The sequence below is a fragment of the Taurulus bubalis genome (genome assembly GCF_910589615.1).
Source record: "Taurulus bubalis genome assembly, chromosome: 12".
In the NCBI taxonomy this organism is placed as follows: Eukaryota; Metazoa; Chordata; class Actinopteri; order Perciformes; family Cottidae; genus Taurulus; species Taurulus bubalis.
The window spans coordinates 6,047,622-6,069,130 of record NC_136600.1 but is presented as its reverse complement, the minus strand read 5'-3'; the positions used below and the strand labels follow the sequence as shown (position 1 = coordinate 6,069,130).

General features: G+C 43.1%; 1 protein-coding gene across 4 annotated transcripts in view; it reads left to right on the top strand.

Moving 5' to 3' along the window:
- The window catches only part of rims2a (regulating synaptic membrane exocytosis 2a), a gene marked incomplete at both ends in the record, with an annotated part of 126,064 nt that overhangs the window by 71,158 nt on the left and 33,397 nt on the right, over positions 1-21,509 (top strand). The window contains 15 exons of one of the 4 annotated variants that reach the window (XM_079228126.1): positions 696-795; positions 962-1,085; positions 2,138-2,184; positions 2,462-2,574; positions 3,630-3,677; positions 5,860-5,990; positions 6,438-6,609; positions 6,955-7,108; positions 7,639-7,665; positions 8,922-8,990; positions 10,780-10,918; positions 13,494-13,610; positions 16,607-16,792; positions 18,386-18,492; positions 18,806-18,838. In XM_079228126.1, coding sequence (XP_079084252.1) covers positions 696-795; positions 962-1,085; positions 2,138-2,184; positions 2,462-2,574; positions 3,630-3,677; positions 5,860-5,990; positions 6,438-6,609; positions 6,955-7,108; positions 7,639-7,665; positions 8,922-8,990; positions 10,780-10,918; positions 13,494-13,610; positions 16,607-16,792; positions 18,386-18,492; positions 18,806-18,838 — 1,567 coding nt within the window. Of the gene's footprint in view, positions 1-695; positions 796-961; positions 1,086-2,137; positions 2,185-2,461; positions 2,575-3,629; positions 3,678-5,859; positions 5,991-6,416; positions 6,610-6,954; positions 7,109-7,638; positions 7,666-8,864; positions 8,991-10,779; positions 10,919-13,493; positions 13,611-16,606; positions 16,793-18,385; positions 18,493-18,805; positions 18,839-21,509 lie in introns of all 4 variants that reach the window. The other 3 variants (XM_079228125.1, XM_079228128.1, XM_079228127.1) reach the window with 3 other exon arrangements.

Below are 21,509 nucleotides of genomic sequence, written 5' to 3'. Positions count from 1 at the left end.
GTTTGTGTCTGCTCAGTGCCTCTGTGCGGTTCTGCCCGCTCAGCAGCAGACAGCCAACTCAACAGTCCACCAGTCAGGCTGCCCGCCTCACCCTTGCTGTCCATCTCTCTCTCTCTCTCTCTCTCTCTCTCTCTCTCTCTCTCTCTCTCTCTCTCTTTCTCTCTCTTTCTCTTTCTCTCTATCTCTATCTCTCTTCTCTGCGAGCCTCCTTCTCTGGCTCCTGCCCTGTTACATAAAGCCATTTCATTTAGCAGACTTCCCTAAGCTCCTTTGTATGTTGGCATTCAGCTGCCATTAGGAGGGATTTTTATTTGTATGATGCCCATGTAAGCTGAGGCGAGTGGAGTACAGCAGCTCAGGACCGTACAGTCCGGCTCTGGCCCACGGGCCTGTACTGGAACCAGAGTGTGTCCCTTGGGGTGAAAGCATAGCCCTCAACTTTTATTTTGAACAGAGATGCGCTTTGACCATTGACCCTCTCCTTAATGCTTTTATTGGGGATTCATACCTTGCAGGCAAAGGCTAAAGCTGTGACAAAGACTTTAAGAGGAAAACAATCTTTCTCTGCGAGCTGCAATTATGTCATGACGACGAGTTAGCATGTCACATTAAACCCGCAGTTATAACAACACCAACACAAAGTGGGTTTTCTCATGTATTTCAGTGCTAACCCCGTCACCTCTCTGCTTCTACAGGTGGTAGGAGGCAAGATGACAGAATCTGGTAGACTTTGCGCTTTTATCACTAAAGTGAGGAAAGGAAGTCTAGCAGACACTGTTGGACACCTCAGACCAGGTATTAAAATCACACGCACACACACGCACACACACGTATGTAGAAACTCAAATAGTAGATTTAGTCGCATTCAATAGGGTTTAAAGGAGCATAATGATGTGTATTTTCTACACTTGCATGAAAGATATCCTGTGTGACATTGGGTGTCTCTGGTGTTTTTTCGCAGGTGACCAGGTGCTGGAGTGGAATGGGAAGCTTTTACAAGGAGCCACATTTAAAGAAGTTTACAATATCATTCTAGAATCTAAGCCTGAGCCGCAGGTGGAGCTGGTTGTCTCACGGCCTATAGGGTGAGAGCTCACCGGCCGTCACTGTCACACAAAAGCTTTTCACCAGACCGGTGTGCCGGCGGTGTGGGTGTTATCGAGCAGTAAGAGCCGGGGCCTTGGATGATGGTGACTGAGGTGTTAGGCAAAAGGAATGATTATATCATTTGTGTTACTTATTGGAGCTTTTATCTTTAATTAATAAATAGTAATGAGGAATCAGGTCCTGCCTCTTACCAGTTGAATACCAGGTCCTTGAGACAATGTAAAAAAGATAAGTTGGAGCGGATGAATTTATTAACCATATTAAATGCTATTATTCTGCCAGGTAGCTAGTGCTAGGGCAACATAAATTGGTTTAAAGGTTTTTATGTTTTTTGTAAAGAGCTTTTAACATTAATTGAACAGTTGTGCAATTAATGCACATGCAGCCTTTTCAGGAATTTCAAAAACACTTTGATGTGATTCAGTCAGATAAAACAAAGGTATTTAAAAAAAATAATTATTTACGTGAATGAACATTTCCGAAACTAAAACCAATTAAAGCAAGAATAATGCGCTTTACATTGAGAATTATTTTCCGGTTACAGTCGGTATGCTCATTCAGGCCACGTCATTGCCTGCGTCAGTCTGAATAACTTTGAATTGACTTCTCCATAAAATTGACTTGAATCGGATAAATCTGAGAGGGAATATAGGTTTTGTTTAAGAACGAGTGGCGCTGTCTTCTTTATTCAACACTTGTTCCTCTCTCCCACTGGCCCGGGCCCTGTATGTGGACCGCACAACGCCGTCCAGCAGAACGAAAGCCTGCCGCCTCGTCTGCACGCTCTCCTCCAATTGGTTTTTGAGGAAAGGGAAATTGTGGGAAAACAAGCAGGGGCACCTTCACTTCGTAGATTCCCTATATCTGAGCTGCTTTGTGTTGCTGAGGGAGCTACTGGGTGAATGAAGAGTAATGCGGTGCTTACGGTCATTAGAGCAATGGTGCAGTTAGCATTAGCTCAAATTGATCCCTTCTATTCCCTCCCTCTCTTTTCTCTCACACGCTCACGCTCTCATCCTTTTCTTTCCAGAGATATTCCAAGGATACCAGACAGCACACATGCACAACTGGAATCAAGTGAGTCTTGTCAAAAATATTTAGCCTATTTCATTATCGCATTTTATCCTATTAATCAGCCTAGAAACATCAAGTCAAGGAAATGTCTCAGAGAATTGCTTCTGTCGCTCCGCCTCTCTGTCTCTCTCGCGGCATGTTTTCTTGCCCTCTTCTCGTCTGTGTCTCTCTATCTTCCCGACTACAACTCTCCGACATCTCTCGATGTCACTAAAACCACAAACTACGAACCAGTTTCAGTACTGAATAATCTGACCGCAGTTGTTTCTGCCCCCGTCAGGTTCGAGTTCTTTTGAGTCTCAGAAGATGGATCGCCCGTCCATCTCCGTCACGTCCCCCATGAGTCCCAGCATGCTGAGGGACGCCCCCCAGTACCTGTCAGGACAGCTCTCAGTAAGCGACCTCAGCATGACTCTATGTGAAATCCTTTGTTAGATTGCTTTGACCAATGCTGAAAACGTATGAGTAAAATGGGTTATTAAGTTCACATGACTACCTTTTGGAGTGTACTACTAAACTCACATATATAATGCAATGCAACCTTAAGTCCTGGATCAAACCATTGGGCTTGCGGGCACAGCTTCTCTCACTCTGTCTGTTCAGCTGGCCCTTTACCAACCCAGCACCGGATTGTAGATCAGGTTACTGTGTGTGTTTTCCATTATCTAGTGTAAAAACCCTCCTGGGGTAAATTGGGTAAAGGACTGCATTAAAGAAAGAGATAGATCAACTCTCAGCAGGGAAAAGGCTTTAGCATCTAGGTAGCACCTCCAGAACATTGATATTTATAAGAAATAGTTGGGTTTTAAAGCTGATACCACTGTCAATCTTCACAATAGTTTTTTTGTATGTTTAGCGTCTTGTGAAAATGGCTGATTTCAGTTGCTGCAGTGGACTAGAATAACGTGACTCACAATAATACTTTTAACACTGCGTCAACCAATTAAAAACAAGCACTGATTTCTGCCCAGATGCTTCTGGGAACATTTCTATGAAGCAACTGACCCTGAAATTCAAAAAAACAACTGATTAGTGAGGCAGTTCAGTTCACTGAATTAACCTTGTGATATCTGCAGTGCCTGATGAGTTCTTCCCCATGACATTTTCAGAGCCGTCGTTAAATTGTGTTTCAGGACAACGAGGGTTTTAACGTCACTGAAGCAGAGGATAAAAGGTCCAGAGCAGAAACAGAGATTTGATCGGGAGGCATTGATAACTACGAAGGGGTTATGCAGAACAGAGCAAAGAAGCTCAGGGACAAGTGATCAGAAAAATGAAAATAACAATGAACCCACTGGCCTAAATGGCCTAAGCGGAACTAAAAACCTCTGTTGTTGTTGTTATTTAGAGTGTATTGTAAGTTTTTGTTGTTGTTTTGTGGGATTTTGGTTTTATTGCATTTTCTTTTCTGTTCTTGTTTTTTTTGCTGTTTCATTTTGCTTATCCAGAGCCAAAGCCTTAGTAGAAGAACAACGCCTTTTGCCCCTAGGGTCCAGGTAATGGGCCCCGTCTGAAGGGCACACTCTATTTGGTCTTTCTCATTTGACTGTTGACTGGCTGACTTTCTGTTTCCATACTTTGGAAAAATGCATTCGCGGGGAAATGGCAGCTTCCCTCAGTGCAGTGCATTGTGTCATTCTCTTCAATTTGATTTCTTGGTATCACCGTTATGATGAGAGTTGCTATCTCATTTTAACCCATTCACCTCATTCCTCCTAGGTTATGCATGCTGGACTAATCTGCACACATTTAAAGAGACACTCTTCCATTGCCTGATTTGGCACCAGCAATTGACCCCGACCTTGTGTCATGCATTTCTGTATCTTTGGCAATGCAGGAGGGTGTCTCCCTGAACTTCCTCAGGACAAAGGACCTTGTGTTGTTTTCTGTTTCAAGTGACATGAACCCAGGCCTGGTGAACCCAACACTCATCTACAGGAGTTGTGTTATTAGCAGCTTGTGGAGGATGGGTCTGCATTTCATGTTGCAGTGAAAAGATACCAAGTTCACCGTCCTGCGTTTGAAAACCAAAATTTCACTTCCAGATGAGAGTTCAAGCAAATTGTACCTCCCAAATAGCAAAGTGAACAAAGCTTTGACGGTTTTCAAAGGGTCTCTTTTAATCCGTCACCTTTAATATTACTGAGCCTTTTCTCTTTGTTTTGGTTAATAACACGCAGTATAATCACTTTGTGTGATTCTGTATTATTGATTCAGGTAACGTGAAGGTCAACACTACTGCATTGACACTGTACCAGTATCTTGTTTTCCCTAAAGTTAGCTTCAAGAAACGTTATATGGATTGGATGGGAGGATATTGTCATTATGCACAGAGCATGCAGGTGTGATTTTTCAAATTTAGAGTCTGGAGAAATGATATGGTCTTTGAATAGAGGTCAATAAGTATTTTTTTTATGTGTGTGTGTGTTCATGTATGTACTTTAGGAAAAGCTTATATTTTTCAGTTAATTCGTTATTAGATGGACATAAAGCCATATAGTTTGTATATTTTAATTATGTACTATGAACTACATGTGTTTTCACTCATAATATAATCAACATGATTCCAAGGTGAATCTTTTCATAAATGTTTTATCACTCACAGACAGAACACTATATCAAACTTTGCAGTATCTGGTATTTTGGTGGGCTACAAGTTTGGAGTTTACTCGGTACAATTTGTTTTCCCATAAGCTCTGCTGTCTGTTTTTGCCTCCATGAAATCTACTGACTTGTGTTGAATGCTCTTTCTTGCGTTGTTGCATGTATTGCTGGTAGTTTTTATTTTTTTAAATGGCTCAGACCCTTTCCATAATCATATTTTCAAAGAAGTATGGACAGAAGCTTAGAAGTTGTATTCCTCATTTCATTTACTTTCTTAAGGCCTCGGTTCGAGTTTTTCCTTCTTCTAAGTGTCTTCTTTTGGAGTCCATACTTCCCTTTTAGTGTGAACTGTCTTCGATTCCTCTCGCAACAGCATGATTGATTTCTCCATATCAATGCCCATTAAATATCTGAGAGAACATTATTAGAGCCAGCATCATCACTGTTAGACGGTATCATTTCAACAGAGCACACGGAGACTAAAATATCATAAATACATTTTTAGCATCAACATACCATACTGATACAGTAAGTCCACGTTGTATGAGCACTAAAAGGGATAGTTCAGATTGGTATTTAAAAGGACTTCTATGAGGTATCCATAGTTCATGTATTGCTTACAGTACATACTGCAAGGCCCCAGTTTGACGGGAGCAAAGCAATGTCCTGCTGTGGACGGGGCAGCTGGTACAGCCATGCTGGTAGTCTTGTTTGTTTTTCCAAACTGGTGGCGTGCAGTATACCATCTACTGTCGGTGAACTCACTAGGGAAGTAAATAATCTGAACTATCTCTTTAAAATCTGATCAATTGTGCCACCAAGCATGTGTCTGGACATCATCCTAGCAGGTAGACACGTTCCTCCTCTTCCCTGAAGGGTAAATACAGGAGAAGACTCTATGCTGTAGTCAAAAACGGTCTGAGTTCCCAGTAAAAGAAGACACAAGTGCTCCTGTAGTAACTTTACTTCTAATTTGATGCAGTTGTCTTCTCCTGCGTTAGTCCCTCTGTGTGTTTGTATTCCTGTTGGCCTTGATCAGTCCCTCAGCAGGCTGTCTTTGCTCTGCCCCTGCAGGTCAAACTGTGGTATGACAAAGTGGGCCATCAGCTAATTGTCACCATCCTGGGCGCCAAAGACCTGCCAGCCAGAGAAGACGGCCGGCCAAGGAACCCTTACGTCAAAATCTACTTCCTCCCTGATAGAAGGTAAGAGTAGAAACCGTTACCGTTTTACCGTCCTCACTCATTTAATGTCACTTCGATTCACACCGTCCATGAAGTTATTGGACATTAGTGGGCCAAACTGAGTTATAAAATGTCTTAAAAAATTGATTCTGTGTTAGTGTGTATTCATTTTTGGAACAATGATGTGATGTCACAAGGTCATGTGTCAATGTCTTTTAGCCATTAGCTTCAGGAAAGCCTGTAGGGATTTAAGTGGATGTGCCTAACTACTTTGTTGGCCGTTTGTTAAGCAGTTCTTTCTTATGCACTGATAGAATGTAGGAAAACATTTTCCTCACCATCTCATTGCCATCATCAGCATGCCGCGGTGATGTGCTCTGTGCTGTGTCGTGTTATTGATCTGTTGTATTCGTGGCTCTCCTCTATCATGGTTGTAAATAAAAACAGTTTGAATTATTGTTCCTCCAGCGACAAAAGCAAGAGGAGAACAAAAACAGTAAAGAAATCCTTAGAGCCCAAATGGAACCAGACCTTTATGTATTCGCCGGTGCACCGGCGGGAGTTTCGGGAGCGCATGCTGGAGATCACATTGTGGGACCAAGCCAGGGTGAGGGAGGAGGAGAGCGAATTCCTGGGAGAGGTAAGAAATCCAAACCCCACCCATCAGGTACACTCACTGACAGTAGCTCAGCTAATCCTCTGGATGAGGTCAAGCCCCTGATAAAGCTCTGACAAGGTGGTGGTGGTCCAGTCCTTGTCCGACACGGACAATGAGCTTTGGTCTTTTTATTTACTGTGTAACACTGTTAAATGGAGGGAAAGGATTGTTTTTAACTGGCACTGCCTGTAAGAGACCTGAGTATTGTGGCACTGGTGTGTGTCGCTCTAATCTCATCATAAAAAAAAAAGATACTTTACAAACCATTTGCAGTGAAGATATTTTTAACTGTGGACTTTTTTTCTTCTTTTTTTTTACCTCTGGCAGATCCTTATTGAGCTTGAGACGGCTCTTCTGGATGACGAGCCACACTGGTACAAGCTACAAACCCACGATGTGTCCTCTATCCCACTCCCACGTGCCTCCCCGAACACACAGCGCAGGCAGCTCCATGGAGAGAGTCCGACGCGACGGCTCCAGAGTGCGTAACCCCTCTGTCACTGACACACACACACACAGCTCCTGATTGATTTCTTGAAATTCATTGGCAAGGCATAAAGGAATTTGTGACTAAAGGGTCATGCCACTTAACATTTACAAGCCATATCAGTTATAAAATAACTTAACTAAAAACAAGACATTAAACTGGGTGGCTACATTTCGAAACTTACTTAACAATCTTGTCTCCAATAGTACACACTAAGTAAAGAAAATGTGGGTATAAATTAAATGAATTTAAATAATTACTGAAGTTAGTTTTCATTTTTATTCTCAAACAGCAGTGTTAGTTTACCAGCATAAGTAAGAAATTGGGTTAAAAAAAATGTACAGCCAAACAACGTTCCAAAGTATATGTGGCTCATCGGCAGTCTGAGTAGGTTGATCCTAATTATCTAATTCTCTTTAATTCCCTTTTTAAACAGTAAATCAGTAAATGAAGGCTTTGTAGTGTATGCATATTTTGTGTTTGTTGTGCATGTCACATCAACTTTACTGCTTCTGCTTTTACAGACAAAGGCTCATATTCATACAACTCAGGTAAAGACAGTGCTGCTCTATGGAGCTCTATGCTCTCAGTGTTCTCCTGTCCTCTGCAAAGATCCATCCTTGTGCCCTGATTCTCCGACCCTGTTCATTCCCCCATGAAGGGTGCATGTCTCCGCTGCCTTACATGGGGTTCAATGAGGGGAGCTGGTGTAAACTTTTACACCACGCGTCAGAAATCCGCTCAGGGTCTCCGACACATGCACGCTCCAGGGAAACGGAGATTAAGGACACAGTGGTCTCTCCCTCTGTGTGTACTCACCTGTGAACTTCCTCACAATCTCATCCTGCAACCCGGAAACCATATCCTGCAAAACGTGATGTGCTAAAAACCCAGGTGATCTGCCAGTTCTGGCAGACACAATATGCTTTGATTTTGACCACTTGCCTTTCCTCTGTAATGCAAATTTTACTTGATTATTTTAGGAGTTACCAACATTTCCCCTTTTAAGAATACACACAATGCTTTGGAAAACTCTGCAGCCCATTCTACTTTGCTTGTGTTTGTGTGTCTTGAATGTGTTCTTGATCACGGGCAAAATTAGATGATGCTGCTACTTTAAACAGTGGTGGTTTATTAAATTAGAGAAACGGAAAAAAAGCGTTGATTATCTTTATTAATGCATTATTTAGCTGGTGTCGTAGCACATTGTGTAGCTCATTGTGTGGCCCTTCTCTCACCATTCTGTAAACAGATGCTTGTGAACGTGCTTCAGACAGCAGTACAGTAGTCCGCGTTACGCAGCACTGCTTCACTGTAGTGCTCCTACTACACACTTAAGGCTTGCTCGCTTCCCCCCACCAGGATGATTTTTTGGCCGTTTGTGTAAAGTGTGAGGTGAAAGAGCTGACGGCTGTAAAAAGTCTCCAGCCAACTGCGATGAGAGGTTTGGAGCGGCGCTGCCAGAGTGCAGCACTTGTCATTTCTGATTTCTGATAGAGCACACTAGCTCTAGGTTGATTTAAGTTGACCGAATGGTGAAGGAGGTGTGTGTGTGTGTGTCGAAGACAGATCTGCTGTTTTTTTGTTGCCGTGGATCAGTGAAATGCGGCGTTATTTGTTACAGCTGATGCGTAATTTCCCATCAGTCATCCAAATCGCTCTCCTGCAGGACCGTTTGTTGTAGTTGTGGGTTATGAGGACGGGTGCACATCGTAGGGAGGTACAATACACACAACAAATGGGTGAATAGATGGAGGGAATGAAAATGTCTCTTGTATTTTCCAATGTTTCTCTCTTTATCTCAAAGGATCCCAGAGGATAAGTGACAGTGAGATCTCAGACTACGATTGTGAAGATGGTGTTGGGGTAATAACAGGTAATACATTAAGGTCATATTAACTTAAGACTCATGTGAATGAAATCTGAAAAGCAAAATGTCTGGAGGTAAAGTCACAACATAGTTTCACCAGGCCATATTATATATTTATAATTTAATAATTGTTTTTCACCACATCACCGACATGCCACCATCCGTCAAATGCTTCCTTGGCCGAGCAGCTTACACTACTGTTATATATCACAATAGGGTGAAATGCTGCAGCCCATCATCAGCTGCAGCAAAGCGAGGAGCACTGAGATTGTGTCTGCCTCTGCACTGCTAGTTGCTGTTCTGTTGTGCTCACCGAGGCTCCAGCAGCACGCCCACACTGCACATCAGAAGAGCAGAAGTTCTGCTCTGTCGTTAGCAGCCAGAGAGCCAGAGAAAAACGGCAAAAAGAAAGACTGAAAAATACTTGATATTTGCCCACATACGATATCAACCTTGAAGGAAACCATGCTGGACGAGGCAGCAGAACCGGAAAACATAGAGACTTGCTTTTGTTTTCTCATATAAAAAAAGATGCAGTATGGTCTTTGTTCTCCTCTTTCAATTAAAAACCTCCTTTTTTTCCTTCCGCTTGAAGACCGCCGAAACTGTGCCGAACTTGTTTGCAGGAAAGCTGTTCGTAAATCTCGGATGGAGGCGCCTGTCTGACACACAGACAGCATCAGTCTGATGATACTGTAGCTGAGGGAAATCCCCCTCCAGTCCAGCCTCTTTAACATTCTCATCAGCCCCTCACTGCCTCACCATGCCAGGCAGTCACCTTCAGGAATACCCCTTCATTCAGCTCTGGTCGCACCCTCCTCTTTACACAGACTCCATTACGTCTCAGTTTTCCCTGCAGTCTTTGCGTGAAAAAAATCAAAAATACATGTTTTTCCTATTGCCTTTAGGACTATTTATCAATCTAGACTTTTGAACCTTTAGTTATTAAAATTGGTATACAAATGGTCTGAAATTATCAGAATTTCAGCATTGAACTTTAGTCCACTTGCAATCTGAACATTATTTAGTATGAATCTTTTAATCTGTCTGTGCGGTCAACTCTTATTTCTTAACTCTTAACTCATATTTCAGTCCAACTTCCTCGAGTGAAGGTCAACATAATATTATCTCCAATTTTTCCTGCCTTTCCTCCTTTTCCCACTTTGATTCAGGGTTTTCCTTGACTCATTTTAATGTGCTATACACTCTATTGAATATCAATCAAGTTTAATAGTGCTAAGCATTGACCTTAACCATGGCTGCTAGCCACGTCTGATTATCGGTTAATGAACTCTTTTAAGTTCAATGGACCAATCAGCCTCGCAGAGAAAATTCATTATAGTGGTTCTGATATTTTTTTGAAGGCTATTTTCATGTTTAATGCACAACGTTAACACAGCAGATGAATTCCACCTTTATTGAAACTTAGACCTCGTTTTTTGGAATATAGAGACTCAGCATAATGAAAAAAGAATAAGCACATGTTTTATAAAGTTTGGTCTGTTTCTTCTAAGTTAAGGCTGGGTTTAAACTGGATCTGCATCGTTAGCTGCCATATTTTTTCATTATCAAATGCAGCAGATTTAGCCAGATATACAGAGAACTCACAAGGTGTTGAAGTGAAATTGGCACAGCAATTTTGTGTGACTGTTGTATTTTTCTTGTAATTCAAAGCACTGCACTGCAGTGCTTTTGGTGTCAGAATATTATGACAGAACCATCTGGAAAAAACAACAACACCCTCTCCATCTTGTCCCTCTATATCTCCCTTCCTCTATCTGTTCTTTCTTCACAGACTACCGGCCAAATGGCAGAGACTTCCAGAGCTCCACGCTGTCCGTCCCTGAGCAGGTGATGTCGTCTAACCACTGCTCTCGGTCGACCGATATTAACCGGGCGCGGTCGCGCTCTCCCAGCGTTCCCCCACCCTCCAGGTAACTACTGACTGGCTTGATTTCTGGGTGGAAACTGTGTGTCTTTTTCTTTTTTCGATATAGATGTATTTAACACCCTGCTGAAGTCCTTTCTAGCCTTAAGTTCCTTGAAGGAATCTATAGGGTTTAGGGATTGTACTGTCTTTTAAATGCCACATCATTAGCCCAAAATGTATGTATGATGCAATATTTCTCGCAGTTGCTCTGAGTGCCTCAATAAACATGAGGCGATGTGCATCCCCCCCTTGGCCAGTACGGGTCAGTGTGTGGTGATGTAAACTACATGAGGGGTGATCCGGTCCACTTCTGTCACACAGCAGAAGTCTGGACCCAGCCTTTGACCTTAGGCCTTGTCAGTACAGCTCCTCCACTAGAGTGGACCACCACAGTGTGTCCGAAGATAACTACTCACCTGACAGGTACACAAACACATGCTCCAGCTTACACGTGTGTACAGTGGATGCATGCACAAACGCAGGCATGCATGGAGCAGATGCTGACAAGCACAAGTGGGGGCTGGTGAGCAGACATGCAGGGAGGTGTTTCATGCACGCATACACTTAATGCACGACGCCGTTTGCCTTAACATCTCTGGGAACTGATGTTGTTTATGGGGACTTTAAATCTCTCTTGTATTCCTGATTTTAGAGAGCAATTTTCTCCATACTTTGTCAAAAATACATCATAATATTTTAGAATCCGATACAAAAGTCTGGATTCAAAACAGTTGTAGGACAGTTAAAATCCTTCATGAACACAAGACTGTAGGACTGCACCAGGTGTGAGGAGTAATTTACAAATAGGTAGTTTCCATTTTATATCGAGGAGGCAGGAAACATTCCAGTGCTTCAAATGCTGCATACGGCATACGGCATGCATCATTTGCATGTATCTCGCTATCTTTATGGAAAAGGTGGTCAAGGGGAAGTGGTCAGTTATCCCCCATCAGCACTTATTTTCTGTGAGGGTTGGAAAATGTTGCTCCAAGAGTCCAATCATAGCCTTGGCAGTGCCAGGCCGCAGCTACTTTCCCCCGTCCAATTAAGTTTATTTGATATTTCTGAGGCTTGGCCTAAATCAGTGTCAGATGCAGAAAATGCACTTATCTAAATTGTCTGGGACAGTGCTCGCTTGAGTGTATTTCAGCTGCTTTAATTAACAGCGGCCGGTTATTTATTGAAAACAGTTTAAAATGACACAGGAAATGAGTCACGGAGAATTTGGAAATGTACCAGAACTCCAACAATATAACGTTTTTTCATGTCTTTCCCCCTTATATTTTCCTACTTTTTGAATTGTTGTGTATGTGAAAGAAGAAATCATATGTATTGTGCATGGTCTTAAGTTCTTCTAATCATGCAGTAGAGGTAACATCATGCAGGTTTAGGTGTTTGGACTTTGCTTTTCTGCTCTTCCCTCCGTGAATGCTGCCAGTGTGCTCGGTGTACCACATTCATCTGTCAGTGTGGTTAAGCTGAGGAAGACATCTTCTCAGCATCTCTCATTTTCCTCGCCTGTTTTTTCTCCTCTTTACAACTGTCACATCAACCTCTCCTATGAGCTTTCTCACTTTCTTTACATCCTTGTTTCTTTGAGAAATCTCTCTCCCTCCGTTTCCTCACACCTCCATCTGTCTGCCTATGATTCTGTGTCTCTCCTTTCCTCCTCCTCCTCCTCCTACTCCTCTTCCTCCTCCTCCTCCGCGTCTTCCTCGGCGCCATCTCAGATCCATCTCTATCTTCTCTCCTCCCTCCATGTGGTCGCAGCCATTTTCTCACCCTACCTCGAACCAGACATACCCAGCCTATTGATGATCCTCAAAACGACCCCAGGTAGATTTATACCTGAGCATGCATGACGCGCTCATCTTAAGTTCAACCTTCAACCCCTTTATTTTCTTTGAGGAAATCTTTCATTTGGATGTTGAACACATGGTACTGACAAAATGGCATGTTTTTAATCACTGTTGTTAATGCACAACACGGTTTCCGGATGCACTGAAAGTGAATGCTTCATATTATCTGGCCACTGTCTGTGTCATCAGTGTTGTGTTGTGTTCAGTATATATTTCTTATGCAAAAGATCAAATATATACTGTGTGTGTGTCGTACAGTACATTGACAAAATGAGACACTTCATCCATCCGGTATCAGCATTGCTTATTCTCTCTTTTCATCATCTCAGGCATTGTCATGTAAACATTCCTTTCGTTTTGCTCCAAACATTTGCAGTGTGAGCAAGTGTGATGCCCACCAAAAGAGTGATTACGGCAATACTGAACATGGATAAGTGTCCGCTGGTTGTGAAATTTTGTCCAGCAGAGGGGATTTCTCCCTCAAACACCCCCACGGTGTCAGAATTCAGTTTATATGTAATCACTGTGGATCTGTAGGATAGAGATGTTTTCAGGCAGAGAACAGGCATTTTCTCACCCTACCTCGGGTGTGTGATGGGAAAAAAAATGGTATACTCCAAGTTGTCTTCCCTTGCAGGTTATTTTGTTTTTCATGTTGCTTCCCCTTTTGGCTGGAGAAAGAAATTAAATGCTGACCAGTTGTTGATATTTTCCCGCCAGCCGCAACCATCGCGTGTACCCAATCTGCCGAGAGGAAGCAGTCAGGTTACTGCGGTCCACTAGGATGGCCCGTGCCTATTCTGAGGGCGCCTACTCCTCCGACTATGACTACGAGAGGTATTGACATGCACTGCTGCTGCATCTGTGCATCCGTCATCTTGTGGTCCCCTCAAGTTGTCCTTCGTCTGTCTTTAATTTATCCGTGATCGTACATGTGATGACAGAAAATGATATCCTGTCTCGATATCGGTTTCTGCAAAAAGCGTCATCACAGCTCTGAAGTTGCGTAGAGGTGAAAGGGTAATACACAACTGCCTCTGTATGTCGAGGCCTCAGAGCTATTTGTGTTGCTGACGCCGGCTCTATGTCTCCTGGATGTTGGGTTAAGTGCTGGCCAGCACATTATTGTCTATTTGTTGATGTCCTTGTTTATGTACCCATGTACATTATACCAACAGCAGTATGTTGCTCAGTGGTGTTTTAGTGTTGTCCTTTATTTTGACATGCTATTGGCAGCTGCGTATCGCTCTCCGATGCATTGCTCTGGGCTGCACAGTAGTTTTGTAAATTCCGTGTTTAGCCCTTTGGCTTCTAGCGTCTGGTCAGAATGGGCTGCCAGGCCGTTCCAAGCAACCATGGAAAGGCCTGCTGACACCCATCCATCCATCCCCAGGACCCACGGCAGCATCCTGATGCACTAATAAAAAGACCCCCCCCCCCCCAGATAAAGGCTGTAAATGACTCCACCTTTCTCTGTCTTCAATCTTTCGCCTGCTGCCATCTGGCTTTCAGTCGGGAATGACGTGACGTTTGTGCCATTTCTCTCGGCTCCAAGAGGAAAAAAAGTGATGAGTCCTCAAAACCCAGCCCGAGAGCCTGACTGACTTTATTAAAGTGTCACAAAGTTTCCCTGAGGCCCGGCTTGGCTCGACTTCAGGCTCAGCCTATAGCCCAGATAGCCATTAACGAGAGCCCTCTGTCTTCTTCTCCCTCCCTGTCTTTTTGTCTGAGCGGACAGAAAGGAATGAAAGTAGCCAGCATCTCGGTGTTATCCACAGAGGAGTAGAATAGATTTCCTTCCTCTCGTACAGATACAGTTTATTTCTGTCTGCACCCTGGCAGAGTAAAAGCAGCACTGAGAACTGAAAAGAAATGAGGGCAGAGTAAAGAAACACGAGGCAAATGGAAAAGGAGACAAAGATGAGCGGCGGAGAGCACTAGTATAGTCTAAGCCTTTTGGCAAGTGTCTTAGTTTAGGTGATTTCCCCTCAGAACATGAGACAAAATGTGTCATGGTTCTGTTTAAGTGCATCGCCCCAGAGTCTACCTTGAGTGGGACAAAGTCTGCAGCATGTACGCATCAAAAAAGCAGCTTTTCCAAGTACAGAAACTAATATTTTGGACTCGGTTTGAATCCAGTGACAACGTGAGCAGTGTGATTCCAAAGTGCAGTCTGTCGGGGCTTTATCCATCAAATTACACCTAATGAGATGTTTGATTTGCAGCAGACATAACCTTTACATTACCCATAAATCCCTGGCCATAACAACCTCCCGATGTGAATCCACTAATGATTATGTTGACCATCACTGTGAATAGCTGCAGATGAAGAATGTTAAAGGCTCCTTAAGGTTGCTGACTGATGGGCCATTGTTTTGCTATTGGAGACAAAAAGGACATCTCCTCTACTGGACAATTTTTCATACTGCAAAAGGCTACAGACACTACAAGACAATGGCAAGTTTGACTTTTTAATTACAATTAAAATTATTAAAACTCCAATGTGAAAGAAAATCTTCCATATTCCCAGAAAAAGTTACAATTTAGAAAACGTCTTTTAGTGTCTATTAGCCCGATGAGTAGCAGTTCACAGCTTTTTGTATCTTTAGGACACCAACATGCCTCCTTCGGTTTAGGAAAAGAATGGTGAAATGGTTTAGTTAAATACTATTTGTTTCATTAAACATAAAAACTATGGAAATGCAACTGTTGAAAATCTTAAGATTTACCAATCACATTTTTCTAGAACTTTTACAGTTTCACCAACAGTGTGCATGCTCTAAACGTCTCTATGCTCGTGACAACTCGTGTCCAAAGGCTAAGTTGAATATTCCCTTTACTTTTTTGATGTGCAGTATGATGCAATTTTATGAAAATGTTTATATCTTCCTATTTTCTCTCTGCAAAGTGAAATAATATCCATGTACACTATCACTGATTTATTTTTCTAGTTGAGAAACCTCACCTGCTTCTTTCCTCCAGCTCGTCAGATCAACACGATTTTGCCTTCATCCTCACTGTGCCAAAAATACTTAACATGGATGCATTTTTCAGGAAATAACAGATTTGACAAGCCAAAAGCAACGTAAAGATGCACTTCACTTTTCCCTTGCATCTCGCTCTACCTCAAACTGAGCGTAAATGAACACTCACTCACCACGTATAGACAGCACATAGTCCCTGCCACCAACCTGACGACCTCACTCTTAATTCACTACATAGGCCACACAGAATGCACCTTTTATTGTCTGAGAGTTGCTGAATATGTTCATGTGGTCACATGACCATACCTGAATCTTTGCTTGTTTAAGTAAATTGACTGCATATAAATCACATGTACTTAAAATAACAGCAGACCTGTTACCAAAGCAGGCAATAGATTCCAACCTAACATACAATATTAAGATACATTCATTTTTTGGTGAGTTGTTTGGTGGTCAATGACAGTGAATATTATATATATATATTTGCACCCACATTGCAGTGCAAGTGTAGGAGAATTTAACCATAGCTGAAGCATACATGATGTTCATTCTGATTGCATTCTTTGAGTGTCAAGATCTCAGAAAAAAAGGCAGGAAAACATGTTGAAATTGGACTGTATGATATGTAAAATAGTTAGCAATGTAAATTCTAATATGTGATTTGTCGTAAATGGGTTAAAACGTGCAAAACAACTAACAGGTATATTACTGAAACACATGCACTTTGGACGAGTTTTGAGGGCGCTGCAAATTTCTTAGCCCTCCATACTGTCCACCCTGCCAAGCATACTGTCCCTGCCCTGCTGGGGCCCCACTGAGTGCCTGCCTATCTCTCAATAACCTCTGTAGGAACCACGGAGCCATGGATAGACACGAGTATCACAGCAGGTCCCGCTCTGCAGACCAGCGGCCCACTATAGAGCGGCCCACGTCCCGCTCGCGCTCCACTGAACGCCCCCACGACTCTTCGCTCATGAGGTCCATGCCGTCTCTGCCATCTGGGAGGTCCGCCCCCCCCTCACCTGCCTTGACGAGGTGTGACCCGGATCAGAGACGCTAACCATCTTAGCACAGAAGCAGACTGGAGTTTTAGCTGTACAATCATTTCCCTGAGGCATAGCTACTCTGGAGGGAGAGATAATTTAAACATTCACTTAAAACATCAATAAGTCGACAAAAAAATCTGTCATTATTAGACTAAAGCCCAGCGAATTCATTAAGGCTAATATTATGCTGCTAACTAGGAATATGCAATATAGACATACAGAGATCTTATCGAGGTTAGTTAGTTAGCCTAGCTACCAGGCAAACTACCTAGCTTACCCAAATAGCTTCATATTAGGCTATTTAGATAGCTAGGTAACGTAAGGCCGCTGACTCCGTGAATTTGCTTGTCATAGTAAACAAGAAGGAGTAATTATTTGTAATATTCTCTTGTGTTTTTTCTTGCTAAGCTACAAGTCTAGCTCCTAGCTAGAAATCAGCTACTTTGTGAAAATCTCTGGTTCTTTTAAATCAATTTATTGATAATTGGATTATTTCTGCCCCCAGAGCAGCTCTACCTCTGCTAAATGTTTGCATCACTAGAACCTTTGTAGAACTCAAACCAGTTCAGAGCCCGTCCCATGAGCTCCCACCCACCCCGAGCCTGACTTACTCACAGAATGAACGTACCCCCCCTCAAAAAAAACATCACCACCTAACTCCCACCCTCCCAATACCCTGCTTCCCCGCCTCACTTCACCCCACCTCCCCCTCACAACTACCACCCACCACCCAGCCACTTTCTGTTTTGTCCCCAAAAGCACTGGTGCTGTATTTACTTTCCCCATGTTCCAGGCACGACACCACAGACACCGTCGGTGGCGTGCTGACGTTTTAATTTGGAACACACTGCTCATACGCTTGCGTGAGTATAGCAGTGATGGGCCGACGTTTTTACTTTGATTCCATTACTAACATCAACTGATGCCGTTTATCCCGTAATGGCAGTTCTGTTTCCTTTCTTCTTTTGTTTTGTTGAAGCCTTTTGGGGACAGTCTGAACGCATGGTCGCACTGGTCTGCCGTTCCTGCATTGAACTCTTCTCTCCTTGCAGCTTGATGAGTCGACTGCACATGCGGTTCACACTTGGCATCTTTTTTTATTGCAGCTCAGTTCCCTACAGTTGATGTGTCCCTCCACTCCCATGTGCCAAACGTCATTGCTGTGTGCATTGGTTTTATAGTTTTTGCTTTAAATAACTCTTTACATGGAGCTATGTAACCACTATAAGTTCTGTCTCGTAGAAAAAAGAAGAAGAAATCTTGAAAATCCAACATTAAATTCAGCATTAAAACAAATACAATGATCAGTCACTGATTATCTCCAATTGAGCCTGACAGTGACTGGCATCAAAATAAATAAATATGTAATCCAATCTAGATGATAAATTATTAAACTTGTAGTAGATAGCTTTACTTTTCTTATGTGAAGTTTGACCTCCTGAAAACTCTTATTTTTGTTTTTAACGCCTCTACTTTGTTCACACTGTGATGTGGGTGCGACATGGCCAGGCCCTGCATCCACCATCAGATCTTGTCCTAATTTTTTGTCTCACCCCACTGTCCGCCACTTTTTGTCATGTAGGGCGCATCCTCGTAGTGGATCAGTCCAGACCAGTCCCACCAGTACTCCCATGTCCAATAGACGAGGACGGCAACTCCCACAGCTTCCAGCCACGGGGAAAGACAGAAGTAAGTCACCTCGGTTGTTTTCTATTTGTATTACAGGGTTTGTGAAGAGACGTGAAGACACGATGAGCCTCATGATGATATCATTTTGATTTGGTGGCCCAACGGATTGCGGCTGAGAAGTAGCTTTGGTGTGACAGCGGCAGCTGACTTTCACGCTTCATTTTTGACCGTAGCATTTTGATTTGCTGGTTAGCTATCCCTCATATCTTATACGCGAGGACTTCTCCTCATTGTTTTTCTGTTTCATTGGTGTTTACTTTTGCCTTGCCCCTATAACACCTCTACTCGGTTCCCTTTTCCATTTCTCTCTCAGAAGATGGAGACGGAGGAACAGAGCCTAGTGAAGGTCTGTACCTGAATGTGCGGGTTTAGTCTTTCAGACTGGGCGCGCTGGTTGAGCTGCACCTTACTCTGAAGGCCCAAACCCAGTCTGCAATGGCGGGCAGCTGGTTTCACTGGAGGCTACTTGGTGCTCCTTGAACCCTCCCTCTGTTGCAGCTGTGTTTAACGTACAGTTTGGATGTCCTGTACCGCTGTGTTGTGCTTACCTGTAGGCCTCTCTGGAGTCTACTTTTGACTGCACCAGTGTGGTGTTTTAAATGTAGCCTCCCTGTTTTGAGTTACACTCTAAACATGTTTCTGTATTTGTCTTGGAGTTATTGATTTATTTGAACTATTTGGACTGCTGAGATACTCCACCAAAGTTGCTGATTATGCATTAACTAAACAGGTTAAGCTTGGTGCTTTGAATTTGCCAACATCTTTGCTACTACAAAGTGACATTCGAAGTATAATTTGTTCCTCAGCACTCCTTCAACGAATGCTGTAGCGACTTGTGGCGTGTGCCTTAAGAAGAGCCCGCAATGAAAGCAGTGATTATTTCACTTGTATCTTTGAGATGCAGTAGAAAAACAACGACTATTGTAGATTTGCAGTGATTGGAAGGGAATGACTGGGTCAAAGATAGAGAGGGGAGCTGGAGCTCTGGAGGACTTGTCAAAGCACTCGCATAACTCTTTCATCATTGTCAGAGTCCATGAGGGCTTTCCCTGTCTTCTGTACAGCGTCCAACCAGCCCGTCTCTCTTTCTCGCTCTCTCTCTTGCTCCATCTTCCTCACTCTCTTATTTGCTCTCTCTCTCCTGTCCTTCCTCTTTATCTGTGCCATCTTTTTTTTATCACTCTGAAGCTCTCTCTGTCTGGACCTCGCCATTGCTCCTTTGTGTCGCCTTTTTCCTCTTTCTTCCTGCCCCAGTCTGTCTTTCTACTTTTGCTCTCTGTCAGACAGTTTATCCATTATTTCTCTCTTTCTCTTTCTCTCCTTTCTTTCTTTGTGCTTGTGTTTCTCTCTCTCTCTCTCTCTCTCTCTCTCTCTCTCTCTCTCTCTCTCTCTCTGTCTCTCTCTCTCTGCCTTACCTTGCAGGACAGTGGCAGTGTGTGGGCAGGGGAGGGGTATTGATCTGACCTTGTGCTGCAGCTCCCACAGAGCCGTATGCCACTTGGCTTATGTAATGCAAACGTCTGTGCGTGTGTGTGTGTGTGTGTGTGTGTGTGTGTGTGTGTGTGTGTGTGTGTGTGTGTGTGTGTGTGTGTGTGTGTGTGTGTGTAGAGTTTTATGGACCGGATCATGTTATTGCCCCGTGCTGGTTACAGAGAAGAGATAGACTGCTGATAAACCTGCTATTGTTTCGTCTCGCTGCTGTTTTTCAAACTATAGTCATACCTCACACTTGCACATGGCTAATTGTCTGATATGTTATCTGTTTTTTTGTGGCAACTCCTAAGAGGGAGCAGGGGAGGAGCCCGGGGCGTCTAAACCCCAAAATGGTCGCCCAGGTGTGTGTTTTCTTTTTACTACAGAAACAAACTTTAAACCCAATCCTGTACCAATATTTTTTTCTCCATTTTCTCGAAATGCTGCTTGATTTAATAATAATCCAATGCTTGATCACAATGGATATATTATAAGTACAAGCTCAGTTACGACCTCGTTTTTGGATGGACCGTACGTGTTGCTGTACAGTACATTCATCCACAGGCTTGAATGAACGACCAGACTGTTGGCAGAAACTGGAGTTCCCCACAGTTTCCACTTCCTACTTTCCCATCTGTTTATGTGGCGTGCTTCTGTCCTTTGACTGCGCGGCGCTATTACTCAACACTGCCATCGCTGTAGTGCTGGCTGACTTAATGGAAACAGTGTAAGGTTTCTAAAAAAACCCACATAATCTGTCTATAATCATTGTGCTGAGTGATGTTCTGCAGGCCAAATGCTGCTGTATAATATGGTAACACATGCATGGTGCAATTAACCACACAGGTTTATTGATGCTACCAGAAGTAGCATCATGGAATTTAGTGCACTAGTATTCCGTATCATGGAGATCGCGGTGTGTTTGTGTGTGGATCTGTGGATGTATGTGCCTCTGTGTTTAAGTACAGAAATGAATTGCCGTGTTCATATGACTTACCAGTATGAGGGTTTCAGAGCTCCATCATTTCACAAGCCTCCATCTGTCTCTCTCTACTAGCAGCAGACTATGAGGAAAAACCCCAAGGCCCACCGGTAAATGGGAGGAAAGGCAAGTAGCCAGAGTAGTGTGATGCCGTGAGTTTGCTGTGTGGGATTTCTCGGTTAACACGAGTTCTTCATGTGTGACATGCGCTCGCATCTGTGATTCTCATTGCTTCTTTACTCTTGGTGACTCCTCTTTCTTATTAGCCGTACGCAGTTCTCTTTGTCCACATGTCATCTATTATATATACTGTGTGATTAGTTGATTTGGAGTGATCAGATTTAATAGTTGTGATGTTAATATGTACAGAGCTGCCGTTGTGGTCTCTGCTGGTCTGTCCCTCCCTGGCTCCAGGACGGTCCAGATCTGCCGTCTACTTTAATAGAAATGAATTCTGCTCAGCTCAACCTCACAGAGAGCAGAACAATTAAATTATTAGAGAAATTACGATTGATCATTGCTTCTCAACACATAATAATTAAGCGCAGTGTTTGCTTAATTC